Below are 22377 nucleotides of genomic sequence, written 5' to 3' on the forward strand. Positions count from 1 at the left end.
AGGCTGCCTGCCATCCTGCTCTCGGGTTCCCGCTGTTCATGTGTCCAGAGGCGGGCGGTAAAGTCAGTCTTCATCCTATGAAATTTTCATCACATTCCAGGGACTCCTTCCTGAAGTTAAGCCACACTCATGGGATGTTCGCCAAATTCTCAGTCTTACAATTTTAAGATATGTTTATCTCCTAGTTCAAAAGCCATACAAATTTGAGGTAGAAAATTCAGAAAATGCACATAACCCAAAACATCCTTCACAATACAAGAAATAAACAGTGCTAAAGGCTGAGTGTGGACCCTGCTGTTCTCTTCTGCCCCTCTAGTTTCTGTAGAATATATATTGGTTTAGGTTGTGCTTTTCTCATTGACACATATTTGCAAATCATTAAACATTCTTCTACGATGCTCTCAAATGGCTGCAGAGTTTCCCGGGAGATATCGATTTCCTGCAGTTCCCGTAGAAGTTTTTTTAGTGTATGTGTTTGTTTTTACTATTTCAAGGTCGTAAACTCTTGATGTATGGGGGTTGTTATGGACTGAGTTGTCTGTCCCTCTAAAATTCGTAGGTGGAAGCCCTGACCCACAGTGGGATGGTATTAGGAGGTGGGGTCTTTGGGAGGTGATTAGAGTTATGAGGTCGTAAGGGTGGGGTCTCCGTGATGGGATTAGTTCCCTTATAAGAAGAGGAAGAGACCAGAGCTCTCTCTGTCTCTCCACCAGGTGAGGACATAGCAAGAAGGTGGCCCTCTGCAAACCAGGAAGAGAACCCTCATTAGGAACCCACGATGCTGGTACCTTGATCTCAACGTCCACCCTCCAGAATTGTGAGAAATAAATGTCTGTTGTTTAAGCTGCCCCAGAGCCAGCTAAAACAGTGCCCTTTCCTGGCCCCAACAAGCCTGGCACTGAGTGCTGCCTCTCACCTCTCCATTGGGTTTTCAGTTCTACACGTAGACCCATCACCCAGGTCAGTCAACCAAGCCCAGTGGTCAAGAAAAAACGATCCTCCCTAGAAGGTGGGAGAAGGGGCTAGTCTGTAGTATTGTGTGTGTGTTTTGGAGGGAATATACACCTATACGTATATAAGTGGCTTGGAGAGCAGCATATGAATAGACCAAAGTCAGATGAATTAACTCTTAAAAACTGGAGAGAGAGACAAGATCCCAGGACAAGCCTGGGAACCCCCGAGGGTAACAGGAAACATGTGATATTGCCATCTGGGTCTGTCGAACACGGTCAGACCTCCATCGTGTCCCATGGTTCAGCCGGTAGAATGCATGCGGAACAAGAAGCCTGTTCCAAAATGAGGGCTGCCCCGCTCTCTGTCCAGTCGAGGGCCAGCAGAGACGTGTTCCGTGGAGTCTGACAACTCAGGAGCTTTCTCAATTAATTTAATTTTCATTCCCAAAGGCAAGGCTTCTTGACGCCAAAGTGTCTGCAAAACTATCACGGAAATTTTTATTTTGAACCTAAAAAAAGGCAAAAGATGCCTTAATGAATCAGAAAGAGAAGTCTTCAAGATGCCTCTCTGTATGGATGTAAATAGAAAGCCTCAAAGCCTGGCGTTCACAGAGTGACAATGCCTATTTATTGTGGCTGATGATGGCGACCTATTCTCCTGGGGATGAAATGCAGCTGGTCTCCAGAATCTTCTCGAACATTAAGGGCGGGGATAGGAGGGAAGTTTCAGCCAAGGTGCAGCCCAATTGTCAGAGGCTGGAGATTGGCCAGATAGGGGCTTTCTTTTGAAGGTAATTGGGGTGAACTGGAAACTTGCCAGGGAGGGGTCTTTTGATTTCAAGATTGGCACCAAGCACGTGGTTTCTTCCATCTATGCTTCATTCTGAGGCTGACTTACTTCAAGGTGCCAAAATGGCTGCAGCAGCTCCAGCATCCCCTTGCTCCATAAGAAAAGCCCCTGATGTCCCCTTGTTTGCCCCATCCCAGGGTCCACACCCTCCACTGGCCCCATCACTGTGGCCAGAAGGGAAAGTGCTAATTGGCAGAATCAGGGCTGCATGGGGGAAATGGTAGGAAAAGATGGAGAGAGAGGGTGCATGAGAGTTGGGGGGAAGGGGGGGTCTCTCATTGGGTCGTCAACCCAGGCTAAAAACATCAAAGGCAGTTTTTTCTTTTTCCCCCTTGAAAAATAATTACATTATCTTCATACCTCTAAACCACAATCATATCTTTGGGTTTCTGTTGACCAAGAAAAAGAAACACCTTCTTGCTGCATCCAGGTGTGCCTTTGCAAGGTAAGCTGTCACGCAGACACCCGAGGTGGGCCCTGGGGTGCACGTCCAGAAGCCTCTGGTCAGGCTGGTGTCTGACCCAGGGGCCCACGTGTCCGGTGTGGATGGCAGGCCGATGGCAGCAGCAGGACAGGTGTCTGGAGGGCCGGGAGGAAGGGCCCTGACGAAGGGCCCTGACTCATCCTGGGCGGGGAGGGGCGTGCTCCCATGAGCTGGCGAGTAGTCGGGTAGGGTTTGGCCGGTGGAATACAGGAATGTGACTCAGGGATATTTTTCAGCCTGGGATGTTTTTCCAGTACCCTGAAGGCACATGGACAGAATTTTAAGCTAACGTATTAATTTAGAAATATACTGTTAGCCTGGGACGGGGAAGGGCCCCCACAGCGGAGCTGTGGCCTGTGACTGTCGCCAAAGACCCGGATCAGCGCGCCAGCCGCTCAGATGGGGGAGGGGAGGCGGCGTCCTGCTCCTCCCCCCGCTCCCGCACCCCGGGCTTCGGGGGAGAAGTTTGCGGAGTGGGGAGACACCTCCAAGGGGAGTCCTTGGTCGGGCTGGGGAGGAGGGGGATCGCCCTCCACCCTAATGCCCTACCCCAACTCGGGGTTCTGTTAGTCCAGATTGGACTCTGGTGTCCGGGGGTGCTGCGCCGGCGGCACGGGGCCCACACTACACAGAGGAGGGAGGGGGCTTCACTGTGCTAGGGAGACGCTGCCCAGGGGGTCCCCGTTAAAAGGAAGTGGAAGGGGGGGGCGCAGAGACGGGAACCCCACTTTTCCGAAAAAGGAGGCGGTGTCACTCGCTCCCATCCGGGCCGTGCTGGAGCTTCTATTCCGGGGCAAGGGGCCCCCCGTGCTTTTCCAAACAGAAAACGGGTTCTATTTGCTACTTTCGGGGTAGTCCTGGGGTTCTCGTTAGGGGCGGGACACCCCACCCCCCACTTTTCCGAGACAGGAGGAGGTTTCATTGCACCCCGCCGAGGCCGCCCTGGGTGACCCGGGCCCCTCTCCCGCTCCGCCCCCTCCACAGCTCCCCGGGCGCCCGCCCTCAGGTCTCCCCCGGGCCTCGGGGGTGGGGGCGGCCGCAGGCGGGGCGAGCGCAGGCTGGGGCGGGGCAACAGGCCCCACCCCTCCTGCCGCGGGCCCCGCCCGAGGTGGGGGTCCCTCCCGCCGCCGCCACTTCTGAGACTGTCCGTGCGCGGCTCCGGGCGCACCATGGCGCGCCGGGCTGCCCTCGCGCTGCTGCTGCTGGTCGGCCTGTTCAGCATTCTGGTGTCCTCCCAGGGTGAGCGAGCGGCGGGGCCGTGGCAGTGGGCATGAGGGGCGCGGGCCGGGCCAGGAGACCCACTTGGGGACCGCAGGGAGGGGCGCACCTTGGGGAGCGCACCGGGCTGTGGGAGGGAGCGCATCGAGAGGGACGCACCGGGGACCCCGGGCCCTCCTCCCCGGAGGACGGCAGGCGCTGTGCCAACGGGTGGGCAACGCCCCAAGGAGGCGGCCGCACTGCCTTTCCTCCAACTTTCTTCCGGGGCCGGTCTGGACTCACTCCAGAGGTGAAATGTCAACGTTCGCATTCAGAATCACAAACTCTTAAAGTCGGAGGGACCCGCGGAGGGGTGGCTTTCGATCTCCCCACCCGGGGGGCTTTATTGCGGTTCCCGAGCATGCGTTTGCGCTCTCGCAGCCTCCCCGGGTCCCCCCCAGGGGTACTCCGGGGCGCGGGGACCCGGGTCTTGTTCTGGCTCGCGCCGTGGCCGCCGCGAGCGGCCTCCCGGAGCCACGCCCTGCGTCCTCGGCCTAAATTTGGACTCGGCTCGGGAGCCTGAACCCGGGGGGAGGGGACGGGAAAGTTAGAGAAAACTTAGAGCCCTAGAAACGTTCAAAAACACTCTGTGTGCCCGTGCCGCGGCGACCTCAGGGCGCGCTGTGCGCCCGGCTCCGGTGAGGCGCGACACAGCAAAAAGAAACGTGTTTGCAGCAGTCAGGGTGTCCGAGTAGATAGTTCGGAAAACAAAGAAAAAGTGTCAAAACCTCAGTGATCGCCCGCACTCATCACTGAACTGGGCTGTTTCCGTTTACTGTGCTTTTTTCTGTTTTTAAAATGAAATCTTGTGTTTCTCTCCTTTTAAAAGCAAAGCTGGGAGCTGCAACCAGCGTGTGCAGCTATGTACTGGGGCTTTGGGGAGGAAAAAATAATTATAAAAAAACAAACGAGATCACGCTGGGTGTGACTTTTTATAACGCTTTCTCTAATTAACGGTCTGTTATTTTTTGCATCGTTAATACGGCCAGACTTTTAAGGGGACCAGCCTGGCCGGGAGTGGAGTTGCAGGGCTGGTCTGCTGGGTGGTGGACACATTTTAGGAGTGAGAAACAGAACAGAGAAGGCCCCTAGTTGCAGCCTGGAAATTTGGTTCTCAGCACTAGAGGGTTTTTTTTGAGTCCTGTCCCCTGGTTTTGTGGGGGAGGATTTGCTAACTTAGCTTCCAGTTTTCAAGTGTGCCCCCAGGTAGCCTCCTAATGGTGCGTTCTGAGGTGGGCCTGAAGTGGTTTTCCTCTTGGGTTTCTTTCTTTCCTTCCTAAATGTCCTTCTCATCCTGCCCGGCCGCTGCAACAGAAATGATTCCGTCATTGAGTTTTTTCCTGCTGCATTTGTTCGAATGGCACCTGCTTTCAAAGGATTTTTCTTGGATCCCTTTGGCTATGCGTTCGTTCATTCTGCGTGGATTCATTCCTCACCGGGAGCCTACTGTGTGCAGGGCCCTGGGGAAAGGGATCAAAAGTGGTTCTGGGTGCCCAAGGATGTGCCATCTACTGGGGGATGAGAATTATCTAAGTAGGACACAGGGCCACAAGAATGATGCTGGTCGCGTTAATTCTAGAACTCCGGGGGGTGGGGGCAAGGTGGTAATTCTTCATGAGTGTGAGGGCTTGGCTGGGTTTTGAACTCTCTCTCGACATGGTTTTGCCGGCAGATGTGGGATTCCGCATTGGGGCAGCCTAATATTCTTTGGGCCTCAAACAAGTCATTTTGTAACGTTTAGAAAACCCCCAACAGTGTTAGCGTGGAATTGCCCAATTTCTATGCAGATTGTACTCAGCAACTCTAAGATTGTTGATGTATTCAGTAAGGTGATGTTGAAGATCTGGTGGCAGCCAGCTGGGGGGGAGCACGGAGTTGGGGGCAGAGAGGCGAGGGGAGCCAGCTTCACCCCAAAAGAGCAGATCAAGGAGCGGGCTTCAGTACTTGGTGATTTCCTTGAGGGCACCCCCTCCACAGCACTTCCCTCCCGGATCCTTCTGGGGTCAGGGGCAGGAACAGGCTGTTCCAAAGATACAAAAGGGGTTTTATGAGGAAAGTTTGCTTTCAAGTTGGGGAAGCTCAGAACATACCATCTCATAGAAAAATGCGTTTGGCTTGGTTTCCCTTCTGGCTACAAAAGTCCATTGAGCCAGGGGACAGATCTTCAGTTTGGTTCTCGTAGTGCTGGCCTAATTTCAGAGTCCGTGGAACCCTAGGCCCCAGTGTTTCCAGGTTTCTTCAGAAACTTCCCATGGAACAGTGAGGGATGGAGAGAGGAGAGGCTGAGAAGGAAAGAGGCAACTTCAACCCTAGATGGAACAGGGCTCCCTAGTAGGGGACACTTGGAAATGCCCGGAGACATTTCTGGTTGTCCCACTGGGTGAGGATGCCCCAGGCATCTGGTGGGTGGAGACCAACACCCTACAGTGAACAGGATGGCCCCACATCAGAGAATAGTCCAGCCCCACATGTCATTAGTGCTGAGGATGAAAAATCCTGGAATTTGTGTAAGACTGAAAGGCTGTTGGTAGCTGGATATGTGGATTCAGTCTTCTTTCTCCAGTTAGAATAATCACACCCCAGACTCTAAAATTTCAGGGAGACCTAAGTGAGGGATGGGTGTGACATGGGTCCAGGAGGATGCTGAATACAGGAGCCCACACGGAATCGTCGGAAGGGTGGTTTTGTTTTGGGCGTCTGCAGAGCAGCTGGCACTGTTGGAGAACTCGGACGCCTACCCAACCGAGGTCTCTTGGGCAACACGTCTCTCTGGGATTTCCTTGCCCCCATTGAGGCGAGTGTGGGCTTGATTTTTCCAGTTTCCTGATGGCTCTCATCTCTGCCCAATGGGTGCCTGTTTCTGCCTCCCTGGCAGAGGAAAGGCCTGTTTGCCTTCATTGACCGCCCGCAGGGTTGGCTCTGATCAGAGTTAATTGCGTTTGCATTTGTCCCTGGACTTTGTATCTTTCTACGTTCTCTGTTTATGATGCTTCAACACTTTTTTTTTTTAATTTTATTTTATTGGGGTCATAATAGTTTATAACATTGTGAAATTTCAGTTGTACATTATTCTTTGTCAGTCACCATATAAATGTGTCCCTTTAACCCTTGTGCCCGCCCCCCTCTAGTGACCACTAATCTATTCTCTTTGTCTGTGTGTTTGTTTATCTCCCGAATGTGAGTGAAATCTTGCAGTGTTTGTCTTTCTCTGTCTGCCTTATTTCGCTTAATATCATACCCTCAAGGTCCATCCATGTTGTTGCAAATGGGATGATTTTGTCTTTTTTATGGCTGAGTAGTATTCCATTGTATATATATACATCCCATCTTCTTCATCCGTTCATCCGTTGATGGGCACTTGGGTTGCTTCCACGTCTTGGCTATAGTGAATAATGCTGCAATGAATACAGGGGTGCATAAACCTCTTTGTGTAGGTGAGTTCATGTTCTTTGGATAAAGACCCAGTATGGGATATCTGGGTCATATAGTATTTCTATTTTTAATTTTTTGAGAAATCTCCATAATATTTTCCATAGAGGCTGCACCAGTTTGCATTCCCACCAGCAGAGTATGAGGGTTCCCTTTTCTCCAATGACTCTTTAACACTTTTTTTTGGCATCTTGAGATATTAAAATATTTGATTTGGGAGAGGAGGGGAAACAGGTCTCTTCATCTAGATGATATGCTAGTTGCCTGCTCCCATTTAGAAAGGATGCAGCTCATGGAGGAGTTGCACCAACTCAACATGTAGGAGTCACACCAGGATTGCGTGGACGATATCTGGAATTCTTTCCAGCTGATGTTTTCCCCCTGAAGGAGACTGACTACCACACACATGGAACTCATGGTGTTTATTCTGACTGAGATGTTCCCATCACAACGGCTTCTTTGAGGGGAAAAGAATCATGTTATTTATGACTAATAGATGGGGTTAGAAGTAAGACTGATGTGTCTTTGGAGGCTCAAAATCACTCAGCATTCTGGCTCTACGTTGAATCATTCAGATACTTGAGGAGCATCTTACAAGGTGCCTGGCCCTCTTGGAGGCTGGAGAGAGACACGGGGCATAAGACTTTTCCTGAGTCTTCCTCGTGTGGTTTGTTCTAATATCTGGGTGTCTGCCCCCAGGGAATCAATAGAGATTGCTCTGTGATCTCCTTTGCCAATTCTTGGGATTGATCATGGAGTGTTTGAGAAATATTTTCTGCAGACAGAGGGGCCATTTTCCAAGCCTCAGAGAAAGACACGTACTTGAAAGTTATTAACTGCCAGCCAGCATTATAATCAACATGAACTTAATGAAACAAGTCATGCCAACGCTTTCGAGGTAGGTGTTACTTATGGGAGACTCGTCAATGGAATAGGAAAGGTGCTGGGGAATTATAATTAAATGCCAAATCCTCTCCCAACCCAGAAAACCACTCCCAAAGGTAGAAGGGAGAGAAGACAATTTTATTATTGAAATAGCATGACACCAGAATGTCATGAGCATCGCAGGCAGCCTGTGAAGATTGCAAAGACAGAACGAGATTTCACGCATTTATGCAGCTAAGTGAGTACAACCCATGATAGACGTATTTTCACGAGGCTCATTTAGCCATTAAAAAGATTTACATACAGTTGAAAAGGACAGAGAAAGAAATTCAGGGAAAGAAGGGACGTGGAGAGGTGAGAACTCTCTAATTTTCAACAGGACTCTTATTTTTAATTTATATTCGCCCTGAAACCTTACTAGAGACGCATTGAACAGACACACGTTTCCATCAGAGTTAACAGCTGTGACCATTTTGCTACATTCCCCTCCTCCTGGGAGAATTGCCAGGCTCTGTAGGACACACAAATTGTTGGTCCAACTTGATGACACCATCTTGTTTCTGAATGTGGTTACAGGCAGTGCTGGTGGGCTGTCCAACGCTGGATGTTCCTTTTTGTTTGTGCCAATCTCTTGGGTGAAAGATGGTAACTAACCAACAATTTTATCTGTATTTGCATAGTTAACAGTATTTTTCACATCCCTAGGGACCAGATGAGTTCTTTTTCTTGAGTTTCCTGTTGTTAGTCTTTGTGTGGCTGATCTCTCCAGTTTGGGGAGGATGGCATATATGGGTGTGTTTTGCCGTTGTTTTAGAATGACTCAGTGTTGCCACCATCCCTCGTGTAGTCTCCCCTAAACAAGAAACCAGAAACTTCCTTTTCCCTCCCCCCAGAGTTACAGGCAAGCCCTCAAACCGGTGTTTCTCTAATGGCAAGTTGAGACCCATTGATGGGCGGTGAATTTGGTGTGCAGCCAGCAGCATTGAAAAGAGGAAAATTAAGTCGATTAGAGTGGAAAACATCAGCGTGTTCCGAACAAGCCGTGCTAAGTCAGCGTCGGTGAGGGTTTGTTCACGCTTCCTCTGTCTGGGAGGACGGGGCCTTGATGTAAAACGTGTCGGTTTCTGTGGATGGCAGCGCAAAGAGTTTGAAAGCTTTTGCAAATCGAAAGCCCTTGAAATCACTTTGCTTTCTTGATTTTGAAGTTTTTGGCAGGATCCCTTAGTTTTTGAGAAGTTTACCAGCAACGTTTGCAAGAGAGATGGATGATGGATAGAGGATAGATCATAGATGATTGCTCCGAGGGTGCTTTTGAAAAAAGAATTCATTTTAATTCCTTGAGTTAACCACCCTTCCTGAGAAGGCAGCTGAAGTGCGAGATCTGCTGTTACATTCCGGTGCTTGGAAGGCATTACTCATCCTGAGACAATGTAGCCGGAGAATTCCGGTTTCTTCTCCTTGTTTCTGCACAGCCAGAACCTCCCCGGGCCCTGATGGTGCTCTGGTGAGCATGGATCTGGAAGGGGTGCGGGCAGAGCGGAAGATGCATACATTTCCACAAGAACACAGGGGATGCGGGGTACTCATGGACAAAGGATGAATAGATTACGTTGTATTCATGGCACAGGGACTTGGAGCCATATAGATTTTGCAAATGTTGAAGAACCCAAATATTGCCAGTCAACTTCTCTTGTTAGCTCTCTTCTTTTGGAGAAGGGCATGCGTTCAGGTCTAAAGGTGCGTTGAGACGGGGCCCTTTGCCACGTACTCAGCACAAAATGTACCTCACCGGATGAACGGATATAGTAAGGAGAATTCTTAGGTATTTAACACAACGTGATATAGCAGGAAGAGGAAAGGGTTTGAATGGGTCTCAGAGTGAGGGGGAGATGGTTGTGCACAGTTGTCTCTCGGCGATCTGGGATGGAGGGCTGCGTGAAAGATGAGGGCGGGGACCTCCCTGCTGAGGAGGTTACTTAAGGACCAGTGGCCTGGCTGGTTGTGATAGATAGATGATAGATAGATAGATAGATAGATAGATAGATAGATAGATAGATAGATGCATGGATGATGCATAGAGGATAGATGATGATAGATAGATAGATAGATAGATACAAGATGGATAGATGGTAAAGACAGATGGTACGTAGATAGATGATAGATGAATGACAGATGATTGATAAATAGGTGATAGATGATAGATAATAAAGATAGATGAGATAGATTGATAGATAAATAGATAGATGATTCATGGATAGATGATAGATAATAAAGATAGATGAGATAGATTGATAGATAAATAGATAGATGATTCATGGATAGATGATAGATAATTAGGTGTTAGATACATAGATAGATAGATAGATAGATGATTGATAGATGGCTGCAGCAGCCTATCTCAAGCGGTTTCCAGTTGGAGGCACACACAATCTCATTATTCTGAATCTTTCTCTACCCATGCTCCTTTCTCCATTTCTGCTTTTTTTTTTTTTTTGAGACCCACACCCCCACCCCTGACATCCTTCCAGACACATGCGAGACCCTTAACTAGTTTCTTCCCTGGACTCCTTGAGCTCTTTGTGGAGGCCTGGGGCTCCCTCTCAGAACAATATTTTTTTTTTATGCACAAGATAAAATACATAGGATTGCAAAGGAAACTGATTATATTAAACCAGCTCTCCAGGGCCCAGGTCAAGAAGATGCCAGTCTCAGAGCTGCTCCTCTTCGTGCCTTTCTCCCTCCCCTGTTCTCTGTCCTGATGCTTGGGTGATGGTTCGAAATGCAGACCTGGTCAGTAACCCTTCAGTGGCTTCTGAAGGCCCGGATCTGAGGTGCTCAGCACTGGCCCCACAGCACGATCTCCTGGGAACTTAGACAAATCACTCGTACCCAGGCCTACCTGTGTAATCTGATTTATATTGGATAGCAAGATGTGGGCCTTGAGGCCACTGGGCTGGGCATTGGCAGGCGCATGTGTAGGCAGCACCCAGTTCTCCAAGTGTGGTTCTGTGGATCCTGGAGGGAGAGCTGCCTCTACTGGTAATGTGGCTTGACAGGGGAGGAGAATGTCTTGTCTTTAGCGAAACTCAACTCAGCGTGGAAGACAAGTCCCCGGAATCATGGTAGTGAATCTTTCTAAGATCAGTCACTGAGGCCTCTTTCATTTCATGGTGTCCATGCTCTAACTTGATGCCTACCCATCCATCAGCTCATCCACTCAACCATCCATCCATCTATTCATCAGTTCATCTACCCACTCATCTATCCATTGACACGTCCATCCATTCACCCATCCATTCATCCATCCACCTGTCTGTCCATCTGTTCCTCCACTTACCCATCCATCCATCTGTTCATCCATTCATCTATCCATCAGTTCATCTATCCACCTGCCCGTCTATTTATCCGTCTATTTATCCATCTATCCACGATCCATCCATCCATCCATCTATTCATCCACTCATCCACCCACCCACCCGTCCATCCATCTGTCCAACCATCTATCCATCCATCCACCCATCCATCCATCTACTTATGTATCCATGAGTCGATCCATCCATCTATCTGCCCAGCTGTCTACCTGCTCAGCCACCTGTCCACCCATCCATCCATCCATTTATCTATCCATCCACCATCCATCCATCTATCTATCCATCCACCATCCACCCATCCATCAGTCCATCCATTGATCCATGCTTCATCTATCCTCCATCATTTATTTAGAATTAGCATCTACCTTTTTCTTTTAGGTATCTTTATTTGTGTACCTGCCTACTATCTATCCATCCACCCACCCGTCCAACCACCCACCCATCAGTCTATCCACACACAGAGCCACTGGCTGTCTCACACATGCCTTCAGCCAGCACAGGTTGAATTTTAAGCAGTATGTGTACATTCCTCGCTGTTTGCTAGGGGCCCAGACAAGAAATACCTGATCCCCATTCTCTCGTCTCTGCCTGGAGAGTGGTAACCAAGGTGCACCCTTTTTGGTGCAGTGTCCTAAAGAGAAGCAGGGACCACGCTACCCCTTGGGGGTCAAAGAGGGCTCCTCACAGGCGAGGACCTCCCTGATCACCGAGTTTCCAGGAATAGGACGTCATACTAGAGAAAGCCAGAACTGCAGGGGCTACCTGATGGGCGGCCTCCGTTGCCAGGATGTGGATTTTAAACTCACCTGGAGGGTTTTAAGCAGACAGTTGCACATTCTCGCCTACCTGCAGAAGACCCCTCTGTGGTCAGCAGTGTGGAGAGCAGGTTGGAGGAACCGAGGCTGTTAACAGAGTCTGGACCAAGGCAGCAGGCGTGGGAGGGAAGGGACAAGCCATATTAAGCAAGTAAAAATCTATAGCAGGGGTGTATGCAAAGCTGGCCACGCATTGGCATCCTGTGGTAACTGGGTTCCAGCCCCCAAAGTTTCTGATTTAATTGGCCTGGTGTACCCCTTGAGCATCTAGCCTTGTGAAATCTCCCTGGGTGATTGTAATGTGCAGCCAGAGTTGAGAACCAAGATCTGCAGTCATGCTTCTCAAACAGTAATATGCATAACAATTGCCTGTGGAAAAATGCTTCAATGTGGCTGGGAGGGTGGACGGAGGGCTTCCAAGAGGAGGCAGCATTTTCTCAGGGCTTTGAGGCATGAATAGGAGTTTTCCTGGTATGGAAAGAAGGCATTTATGGCCACATAGAGGATCCCAGTGGAGGGCTGAGGTGCTCAAACTGTGTGACTCCCAGGGCCTTGAAACTCATTCACAGGATGCTGGGGTGATTGTAAATTTTCGAGGGACACATGGTGACATCTATTGGACACCCCAGGAAGTACTGTGGTTAAGTTGTTTGAAGTGAAGTACAGTCCATCCCCAGTATTCATAGATTCCATATTTGTGAATTTGCCTCCTTGCTGAAATTTATTTATGACTCCCAAATCAATACTCTCCACGTTCACCGACACGCAGAGTGGCAAAAAATTTGAGTTGCCTTTCAGCTCTCAGACTGTCAACAAGCATCCTTTTTGTGGTCTATTTAGTGCCACGTTTTTGCGTTTTTGTACTTTTGGTTGGAGATTTTGCTGTCTAAAACGGCCCCCAGGTGTTGGGCCAAAGAGCTGTCTTGTGTCCCTGAGCAGAAAAAGGCTTCGATGTGCCTTACGGAGAAAACGCGTGTGTGTGATGAGCTTCCTCTGGGCATGAGTTACAGTGCTGTTGGCGAGAAGTTCAATATTGATGAACCCACAATACAGATTCAATCAGGTGCCTTTAAACAGAAACACACGTCAACTAGGTTACATATTGATTGACTGATGAAAATGTGACCCTAGGCTGCAGGAACCTAGCCCTGTATTTCTCTTAGGAGCAGCGATTGAATATTAGTGAATTCAGCGTTTCCGGGAAACTCTCAGAATGTTACCGTCACCAATGATGAGAATCGGCTGTGGTTGATAAACAAAACTGTCGAGTCTATTTTTGGGCCCCGGGCCAGTTTCCGGAGACAGAAAGGTCTCATGATCTGATAAAGTTTGGGACCGTGTGACGGGTGATTTGGGGCCAGCCCGAATGGGCAGGGCAGTGGGCAGTTTGGAGGGAGTGCAGGTGGGGAGGTGGTTGGAGATGAGGTTGGAAATGGAGTTGAGGCTCTCATTCAGATTCTGGGCTTGCCTTCCGGAGTGCAATGCCTCAGTTTCCCAAACGAGAGAGACTGGGTTTGCTGGGATCGTGGACCCAGCACTCTGCAGCAGGGGTGAGAGAGGGCAGGGTCCCGGGCTGTCCCCGCCATCCTATCCCACCTCATGAGCCGTCCAGTGGGTCCCCAAGGAGGGGTCCCTGGGCTGACTGGTCAGCATCCCCCGGGAGATAGTTAGAAATGCCGGTTCTCAGGCCTGGCCCCAACCCACTCAATCAGAGCCTTTAGGAGGGGGAGCCAGGAATCTGTTTGCAGAGGCATCCCTGGGGTGACTCCCTGTTATGAGAGGTTCGGGGATTCGATCGGAGACGTAAAAGACACTTTCCACTCCAAACAAATGGACCGAAGGTATATTTTATTATATAGAGGATAGTAAAGGCAACAGTCTGCAAACAGATCCAAATAGGTCAAATATTAAGAGGGAAAAAAAACATCAGCCCGACTGGAAAGGGAAAACGCCCACATCAGCTGAAGAGAAATGACACAAATCAACCAGAAAGAGAAACACCAGGTTGACCGAAAAGAGAACACATCAAATCAATTACTTCATATCAAATCAATTACTTCACATCAAATCAGTTACTCACAACATCCACGCCCCACTGCCGGGAGAGCCCTGTCAATCGACGCGGCTGGGCAAGGATCACACGTCCTGGGCAAGGTGTCCCTTCCACAGGTGGAACTCTCACCGGGGCTCAGTTTCCAGCAGTTTTTATACCATCAGTGATTTTCAGAGTAAGCAATTACAGAGTTTGCAGAGCAAGCATTTAGTGTTTCCATGCACAAAATGGTTATCAGTGGCGTATGTGCACTGAGCCCCCTGGCTAACGTCCCAGCCCAGTAGTTGTGTACGTGCATAGTTCTCTTTGGTTATCGTCCTAGCCCGGCCCAGATGGCCAGTCCATCCCGTGCTAGGACGCTCCAAGAGCCTTGAAATGTTACAACTTGCAACTCTCTCTGTGGGGGAAGGGCCAGTTCCCACCACACAGAAAGCAGCTTGGTATTTCTGTTTGTGCTGGTGGCTGTAGGTCAATGGAGCAGCCAAACATGGCTATACTCATGTCAAGACACTCCCCAAAGCCCCAAATCCTCTGGTCCACGCCACACTGAGCCCAGCCCACAGTTTCAGGAGGTTCTCTGGCTTTTTCCAAAACTTGGCAAAGTTCAGCGTGAAGTCCCCAGAGTTTTTTGCACCAGAAAATTCACTCCTTGACGCGAATTCCTGTGCACATGGACCCAGGACTGCAGTATTTTGGAAAAGATGATGACGCTAAAAGTCTATGAGCCAGAATGTTAAATTATACGTCCTGAGAATGGGCAAAAATATCTCTGAAGGAGTTCATTCCTAGCTACAGAAAAATAAGGGTGTTTCAAATATTTAGAAATAAAATAAACTGAAACAGCAATCACCATCAGCTTTTGCCATCAGGGTCCCTCCTCACCTGGAGAATTTGAGGATCCCCCTCCCGCGTCCTCTGTCTACAAGGGCCTTTGCACTAGAATAGTCCATATGCAGGGGACCCCACATCAAGAGTTTCTATTCTAATTTTATTTCTATAATGCAATTTCTACTTTATTTATGCATACTTATTTATATAATTTATAAGTTGGGTAAATTATAAATTATGTAGTTTATAATTATGTATAATTATTCAATTTCCATAATTTATTATTATAAACATTCTTGTTTTATTTCTATAACTTATTTCTACTTTATTTATATAATGTATAAATTCTATATGTACATTATAAATTATATAATTTGTCATTTCTATAGTTTATTATAAATATATTTCATTTATGTTCTAATTTTATTTCTATGATTTATTTCTATTTTAATTTTGTGTATTTATTTATAGAATTTATAAATTCTATGTACAAATTATAGATTATAGAATATAGAATTATATATATATAAATTGTATATATAAATTATAGATTATAGAATTTATCAATCCTGTGTATAAATTGTAGATTATAGAATTTGTAAATTCTATAACTTATTATTTTATTTTTATTTTATTTCTTTTCTGTTATTTCTATGTTTTATTTCTATTTTATTTTTTATTTATATAATTTAAAAGTTTTATGTATAAAGTATACATCATATAATTTTTACTTTCTGTCATTTATCATTGAAACTATATTTTCTATTTTTCTTTCTATTTTATTTACATAATTTATAGGTTCCCTGTATAGATTATATAGTTTATAATTTCCACAGTTTATCATCATAAATATTTCCCAGCTAGTCTTTATTTGTGCACCCGTATGCCTGTATGAATAGAATTTGAGAGCAGCCCCGTTCTGGCTTCCAGCAGTGTTTGTGGGGTGAGCAGGTTTGTGACACGGTTGAAGCTGGGTTCACATTCCCCAGGGGGCCCAAAGGCCCCGGCTGCCCTTGGGGACTTCAGGCGGCTCGTCTGGATCTCAGGATGACTGGTCTGAATCACAAAGTAAAACAGCTGGGATCAGAAGGGAGTGTGCTATTGGTGGTGACTCAGGCCGTCCCTTTGTCGGGGCAGTGGCCTCGCCCTGCATGACTCACTGCCTGCTCCCGGAACATCTGCGGCTTTGAGGGAGCCGGTGGAAACCACAGAGGCTCTCCGAGTTTCTGCTGACAGACGGGCTGAGTGCACATTTACTGGGAACCTTGGTCATGCCTCGATGTCCAACACTGGCCCCCGGATGCCCCCAGGCTCCTGGTCCATGTGGCAGCACATCACAGCCCCATGGGGGGAGTTTTCTCCACGTTTGTCAGTGCGGGAGCAGCAGGCGCAGACGGGCTTCTGCCCAGAGCTGGGAGCCCCTGCCCATGACCACAGAGTCATAACTGCTGGCTTGGGACTGGTGGACCAGTTAGCTAGATTACATTAGCAATAGATGAGGAGGAGTTTTCAGCTGGTCAAGCTACATGGTGTGGAATCATTGGGTTTCCTGTGGGGGTTTCAGCCGAAAGCAGAATGTATTTGCATCCTTTGTGCACACCTGTGCACATACCTGGGAAACCTGGCCACCAGGTATGTGCAGTACAGGAAGGCTCCCGGAGTTGAGTGCTTGTTTATGATTAAGGGGGTCCTTTGCTTCATGAAACCGAGAGCTGGCCGCCTCCCCTTCCCCCTAGTTTCTATGGGGCGGCGTATAGGGAACATTCCCGGGTACTGCTCACCAGGGTTTTGCAGTCACTTGAGGAGCGAATGGTGAGGGTGGGGCTCCGTATCCAGGAAGGTGGGTCCCCCAGGGGGCAGGGAGAGTCCTGAGAGATGGGATCCGAGGTGGAATCGTCCCAGCTGAGAGGGGGTCTCTTGTGAGGGTTCCTCGTCGCACAGTGATCTTGAGTGTGGCCAGCCCAGACATCAGGCAGGAAGCCAAAAGCTCTTGCTGCAGGAGAGATGGAATTCTCTTGGGGTGGGGGGGAGGGGGCTGGGGTGGCAGGCAAGAGGGGGCACAGTTTTATTTTTTCTGTCCACTTTCACACCAGCCCTGGACCCCCGTTGGCTGACCTTGGGATCCAGGGAGCAGTGGGCTCTGGGGTTGGCTTTGGGGACCAGATGGTGAGGTTCACCATGGTCTGAAGAAGGGGGCTCTAGAGGGGAGCCATGCAGACAGAGGCAGGCCACGGTGGGGTGGGGGGGTCTTGGGGGTGGTTGGAGGGTCTGCCCTCCATCCCTGTTGTGTCTGCTATTATCAGGTTGTGTCAGGGCCATTTGGGGGTCCGTGGAGGGCACTGAGGTGAGCTGTGACCTCCTCATAGTGTGTGGGGCCCCTGGAAGGGCTGGTTGGGCTGGGAGAGGAGGCAGCGTTTTAGTGAGAGTGGGTTCCAGGTCAGTAGCTATGATGAACCCAGGGTGCAGGCGTGCAGAATAAGAGGAGGCGATGGCGAGGACAGGAGGGGACGAGCTGTGCTGGACGGGCATCAGGCCCTGGACACGGTGTTATCAAGCAGCCAGACAGACACATGCACACACATACATACACACATGCTCACATACGTTGCACACACATGCAATGCACACACATGTAACACATGCATGCACAGACATGCTCTCATGCAATGTGCACACACATACTTCCATGCAACGCATTTGCATACACATGCATGCTCGCATGCAGAGCACATGCACACACATAGATGTACATGCTCTCATGCAATGCAGACGTGCACATGGTCACACACACATGCACACACATACATATGTGAGTCCATATAAAGACATCTTTCTGTTTTGTTTCTTTTCCTTGGTGGTTCCATCCGTCATCATCCTCTCTTTATGAGCCTGAAATCACAGGAATTGGGAGAATTCCTGTAAATCTGTATTGCATGTTCCGGTGTGATGCAGTTGGTTTTTAGCATTCGAAGAGCCCTCTCTGCTCCCCACTGGGGTCTTTGGGACTGATGAAAGCCCCATCTGCGCCTCGGGAAAGTCTGCCACGTGTGCAGGAAGACCTGTAACTGCATTTTTTTGTTTTTTTGGTCTGGCATCACTGCAGGTGCAGAAACCATCGTGTCAGGGCTCTGAGATTGTGAAAGCAGCCCCACTGTGGGTGCGGGTGAGGGTTCAGTGTGGGCTGTGCCCCAGAGCCTCTGCTGCTGCCTGCCCATCCCTAATACATGCGTGGAAACACACAACCACACACACAAACATACACCGCAAACCATATGTAGTCACATCTACATGCAGGTACACACCAACCATGTGTACACGTCTACACACATGCACACCTACACACACCTGAACACATGTGCACACACCACCCGACACATACCTTCACATATGCACACATACAAACCACACACACCTACACATATGTACACGCACAAACTACATGTACACACTTGCACATACCACAAGTGTGTTCACATGCACACATACAAACCACACACACCTACACATATGTACACGCACAAACTACATGTACACACTTGCACATACCGCAAGTGTGTTCACGTATGCACACATACAAACCACACACACCTACACATATGCACACACACAAACTACATGTACACACTTGCACATACCACAAGTGTGTTCACATATGCACACATACAAACCACACACATCTACACATGTGCACACACATAAACCGTACATGCACATATCTAACAAATGCACATATACAAACCATGCAGTCACGTATGTACACACAAAAAACACATACGCACACGTGCACAAGAGAGAATTCTAGACTGTCACCTGTCTGAGACATTCCCTAGAACTGAACACATTCCAACATTCAGGTGGCTCCCGTGGGATGTTTGTGGAGCATTAAGTGTCCCAAGATGTGAGACGTGTTCCCTTTGGATCTGGACTCCCACAATTATCGTCACCCACCATCTCTCTCCTTCCAGCTGACCAAACAGTCCAACTAGCCTTTTCAAAAATTTTCTTAATTTTGCTTTTCTCCAGTCCATCAGAAATAGCCACATAGAAATGGTACTGAAATTGTTTTGGTAAAAACGGGAGCGACAGGAGAGAACAATGGGGTACCAGCAGATTCCCCATTCTTTTGGCTCCCAGGAGATTAAAAACGTTTATGTGGTTTTCTCGGTTGTCTGGTTTTTCTCCAAGAAGTATATTTGGTTGTATCATTACGGAGAAGTTGCTAATAAAAAGGAGGCATTTATTCTGCATGTTTTTTCCATCGTGTATCGGAAATTGTTACCTATTTCAAAGGATCTGCTTTTTTAGAGTAATGCGTGTGCGGAATTATCATGTTTTCCCACTATTTTCATTGCTGCTAAACTCTAAGATCATCAGTTGTCTCAAATGTGAACTAACATTCTTACTTTTAGACGTGAAAGTGAATATTTAGAATGAGAAGAGAAATCACACCTTATACATTTTAAAAGCCGCCTAATAGCACAAACAACATAAAATCCAGAAAAATACCATGCTCCCTCTCTTTATTTTTACTGTTTTCCTACTTTTCAAATTTACTTTTATTTTCCTTATTTCTAACTGGACTCTTTTCCTTTTAGATGATCTTGATTTATCGGATGCCCTTGCTGGTGAGTACTATTAAAACCATTTTTTAAAGTACAATGAATATTTTATTGGAACGTAGTGAATATATTTAAAGATGAAATAATTTGCACACCCTTGGTGGTCACAAATGCCGAGCAGAGTTGCCAGGCCCTTAGGGAAGGGGCTGTGTCCGGTGGGTACCCCTTGGTTTCAGGGAGCAAGGGTCACCGTCCCTTGGCTGGTGGCCACATCCCTCCTGTCTCTGTTTCTGTCTTCATGTGGCTTCTCCTCTGTGTCTGTGTCTCTGTGTATTCAAATTTCCTTCTTCTTTTAAGGGCACCAGTCCTCTAAGGGTCCGTGCCAATCCACTATGACGTCATCTTAACTTAACCAGTGCCATTTGCAAAGACCCTATTCTCAATAAGGTCACATTCTGAGGTTCCTGGTGGACATAAATTAGGGGGCACAGTATTCAACTCAGGACATCTCTTTAACTCCTTGTGGTCCAGTGCAGAAGGCTTGAGTCGAAACCATGGGGGTAGTGGTGGTCCCAAGAACCAACGGAGACAATCCTATTCATGACGATGGACCCCTTGTTGGCCACTGGGAAGGATGCACTTGGAGGCGTCTTTGGCCTTATGACCTTAGGTCAATATGCTTTGGTTCCCAGAGGGATGGTCCTGAGTGAGTGTATTCCACATAATAAATGTGAACAGTATTTCAACCAAGGGTCCCAAGTCTCTCCTCATGCACAGATTTTAGGCTCTCCACGTCGTTGTTGTGCTGAACTTCTTCTGGCTTCCTCTTTCACACACAGCCTTGTCCACATCATGAGGGGGGAGGGAGCTCTTCGTCTCAGTGTAAACCGTGGCCAATATCAGCCTGTGTGCCTGTTGACGTGGGTTTTAGTGGGCACAAGAATCTAGTCGCCACCAGGAAAAGTGATGCTTCAAACATTCTCCCGACTATTTGTAAGGAAATGGACCATCCTTGGGAATTGACTGTTTCCCAGCTGCGAGTTTTACTGACTGAAATGTCTTTTCTCTTTAGAAGATAACAAGAAACCCAAGACTCCACCCCCCAAAAATCCCAGTGCTGGTAAGAAGCAAATGTTCATAGTATGCCAAGAAATCATTCTTGTGTGCCTCAGTTTCCCCAAGAGCTGGACAAGATGTAGACAACTATAAAGATGAGTAATTTGGACCTCCAGATATGGTCTGGTTAATATCTGAATTGCATTGTGACATCGACACTATCAAGTCCAATGATTATTCTAAGAATGGGTGCTGACACTTCTTCGAGATGCTTTTGGTCATTGAGACAGCATCCCTGGATGCTTTTGTTTGAGTGTCCATTACTGTTCTTGGATATTCGTTGCTTGAGAGAAACAATTTTAGGAGGCTCTAGGACATTCTAGCCATTGGTCGCTGACTCTTTCGAATAAAGGAATCAGAGACACATTATGGAATTGCCCAAGGGTCCAACCCATTGGTGGTTAGCCACTCAGAGTAAAACTGATGCCCAGAGTTAGGAAGCTCGTATCACTGTTGAGGAATTTGGTTTTCCTGTCAAGACCTTGGTGAGACTGATGTTCAGCAGAGCGTTGAGGGACGTGGGGATGCAGGATTTCTCCATCTGCTTAGAAGCCATCTTCTTCATGTTTCACCCAGAACTTCGGTATTAACAACCGGTTTCCCTCCTTTAGACGATGACTTCAATTTAGAAGATGCTCTTGGAGGAGGAGACCGTGAGTAGCTCTTTTTAATTTCCTATGTGACAGACTTGCTTATTATCATCAAATTATTATCATTTCAAAGAGACATCTCTCTTTTTTGTGTGTGTGAAAGCATGATTCCATTTATTTACACATTTAAAGACACACAGAGCAACAGAGCGTAGTTTTGTACATTTATTATCTGTCGTAAAAGTGCAGAGACTCAACTGAAACTGAGAATGATCCAGAATTCCCAGAAAAGGGTTTTTCACTTGGTAGGGTTAGAGAAGACAAGATGTTAATTAAATTGTCCAGGGGGCTATGAAGAGAGGAAGGAAGAGATGAAGAGGAAATGAGGGGAATTCAGGGAGAGTGGGTTCTGAGGGCCGAGTCAGGATTGGCTCTGTAGAATGTGCCAAGACCCTAAGCCAGTGTAGACTGAACACAGGATCCAGTTTAACAGGGTCGATTAACCACTGCCAATTAGAAGATCTTGTTTCTCCCTCCATCCTGTGAACTCTAAATAGTCAGGAATATAACCCTTGAACTCATAAAGTAGGATGAACACAAACCCATGCTCCTTAAGTATATTGACCAGCCAACATCGAACTTCACTGTTGTAGACTCTGTGACTCCATTGTTCATGTCGACGGACACAGCTATGGGTTTTCCCATTCCTGGAACTCTGTAGTAGTAGCATCTGGTTATCATTCCTTTTGAGAAAATAGATGGCTGTACTTCCAACATCCCTTACATTTGACCTCAGAAAAGGCGATCTTCCACCAGAATGGTTATGGTTAAGCAAAGGGCTAGACAGTTTGTCCTTTTCATTGACAGGCAAATGGTGAATCAATATAATCAGATGCCAACTGAACACAGGCTCTGGGAGAAGTTGTAGGACCAGAAGGATAAATACATTTAAGAAAGGTTTTCTGCTAATAAACAATTTTATAAAATATCAGCATCTGATGAGGGTTCTCGCTGACCACAGTGGGACAAGATAGAAACAAGAATATTTCAACATTGTGCCTGAGGAGATAAAAAGAATGACACTGTGCAACCACTATGATGATTGTGATTCTGCTTCTTCCCTCCAGTGTCCTCCATAAAAATATATTTTTATGTAAAATGTAATCCACATAAAAATCCATAAAGCA

The 22377-nt window shown here is 47.6% G+C and overlaps 1 protein-coding gene across 1 annotated transcript in view; it reads left to right on the plus strand.

Moving 5' to 3' along the window:
* The first annotated feature begins 3369 nt into the window (after positions 1-3369).
* The window catches only part of LOC147911602 (CD99 antigen-like), a 42052-nt gene continuing 23044 nt past the window's right edge, over positions 3370-22377 (plus strand). Inside the window, exons 1-4 of the mRNA XM_087427873.1 lie at positions 3370-3526; positions 19521-19550; positions 20557-20604; positions 21212-21253. Of these exons, the coding sequence (XP_087283999.1) occupies positions 3457-3526; positions 19521-19550; positions 20557-20604; positions 21212-21253 (190 nt within the window). The 5' untranslated portion in view covers positions 3370-3456. The remainder of the gene's footprint in view (positions 3527-19520; positions 19551-20556; positions 20605-21211; positions 21254-22377) is intronic.

This window comes from Ceratotherium simum, chromosome Y (assembly GCF_057802395.1).
Source record: "Ceratotherium simum simum isolate JZ-2026a chromosome Y, ASM5780239v1, whole genome shotgun sequence".
In the NCBI taxonomy this organism is placed as follows: Eukaryota; Metazoa; Chordata; class Mammalia; order Perissodactyla; family Rhinocerotidae; genus Ceratotherium; species Ceratotherium simum.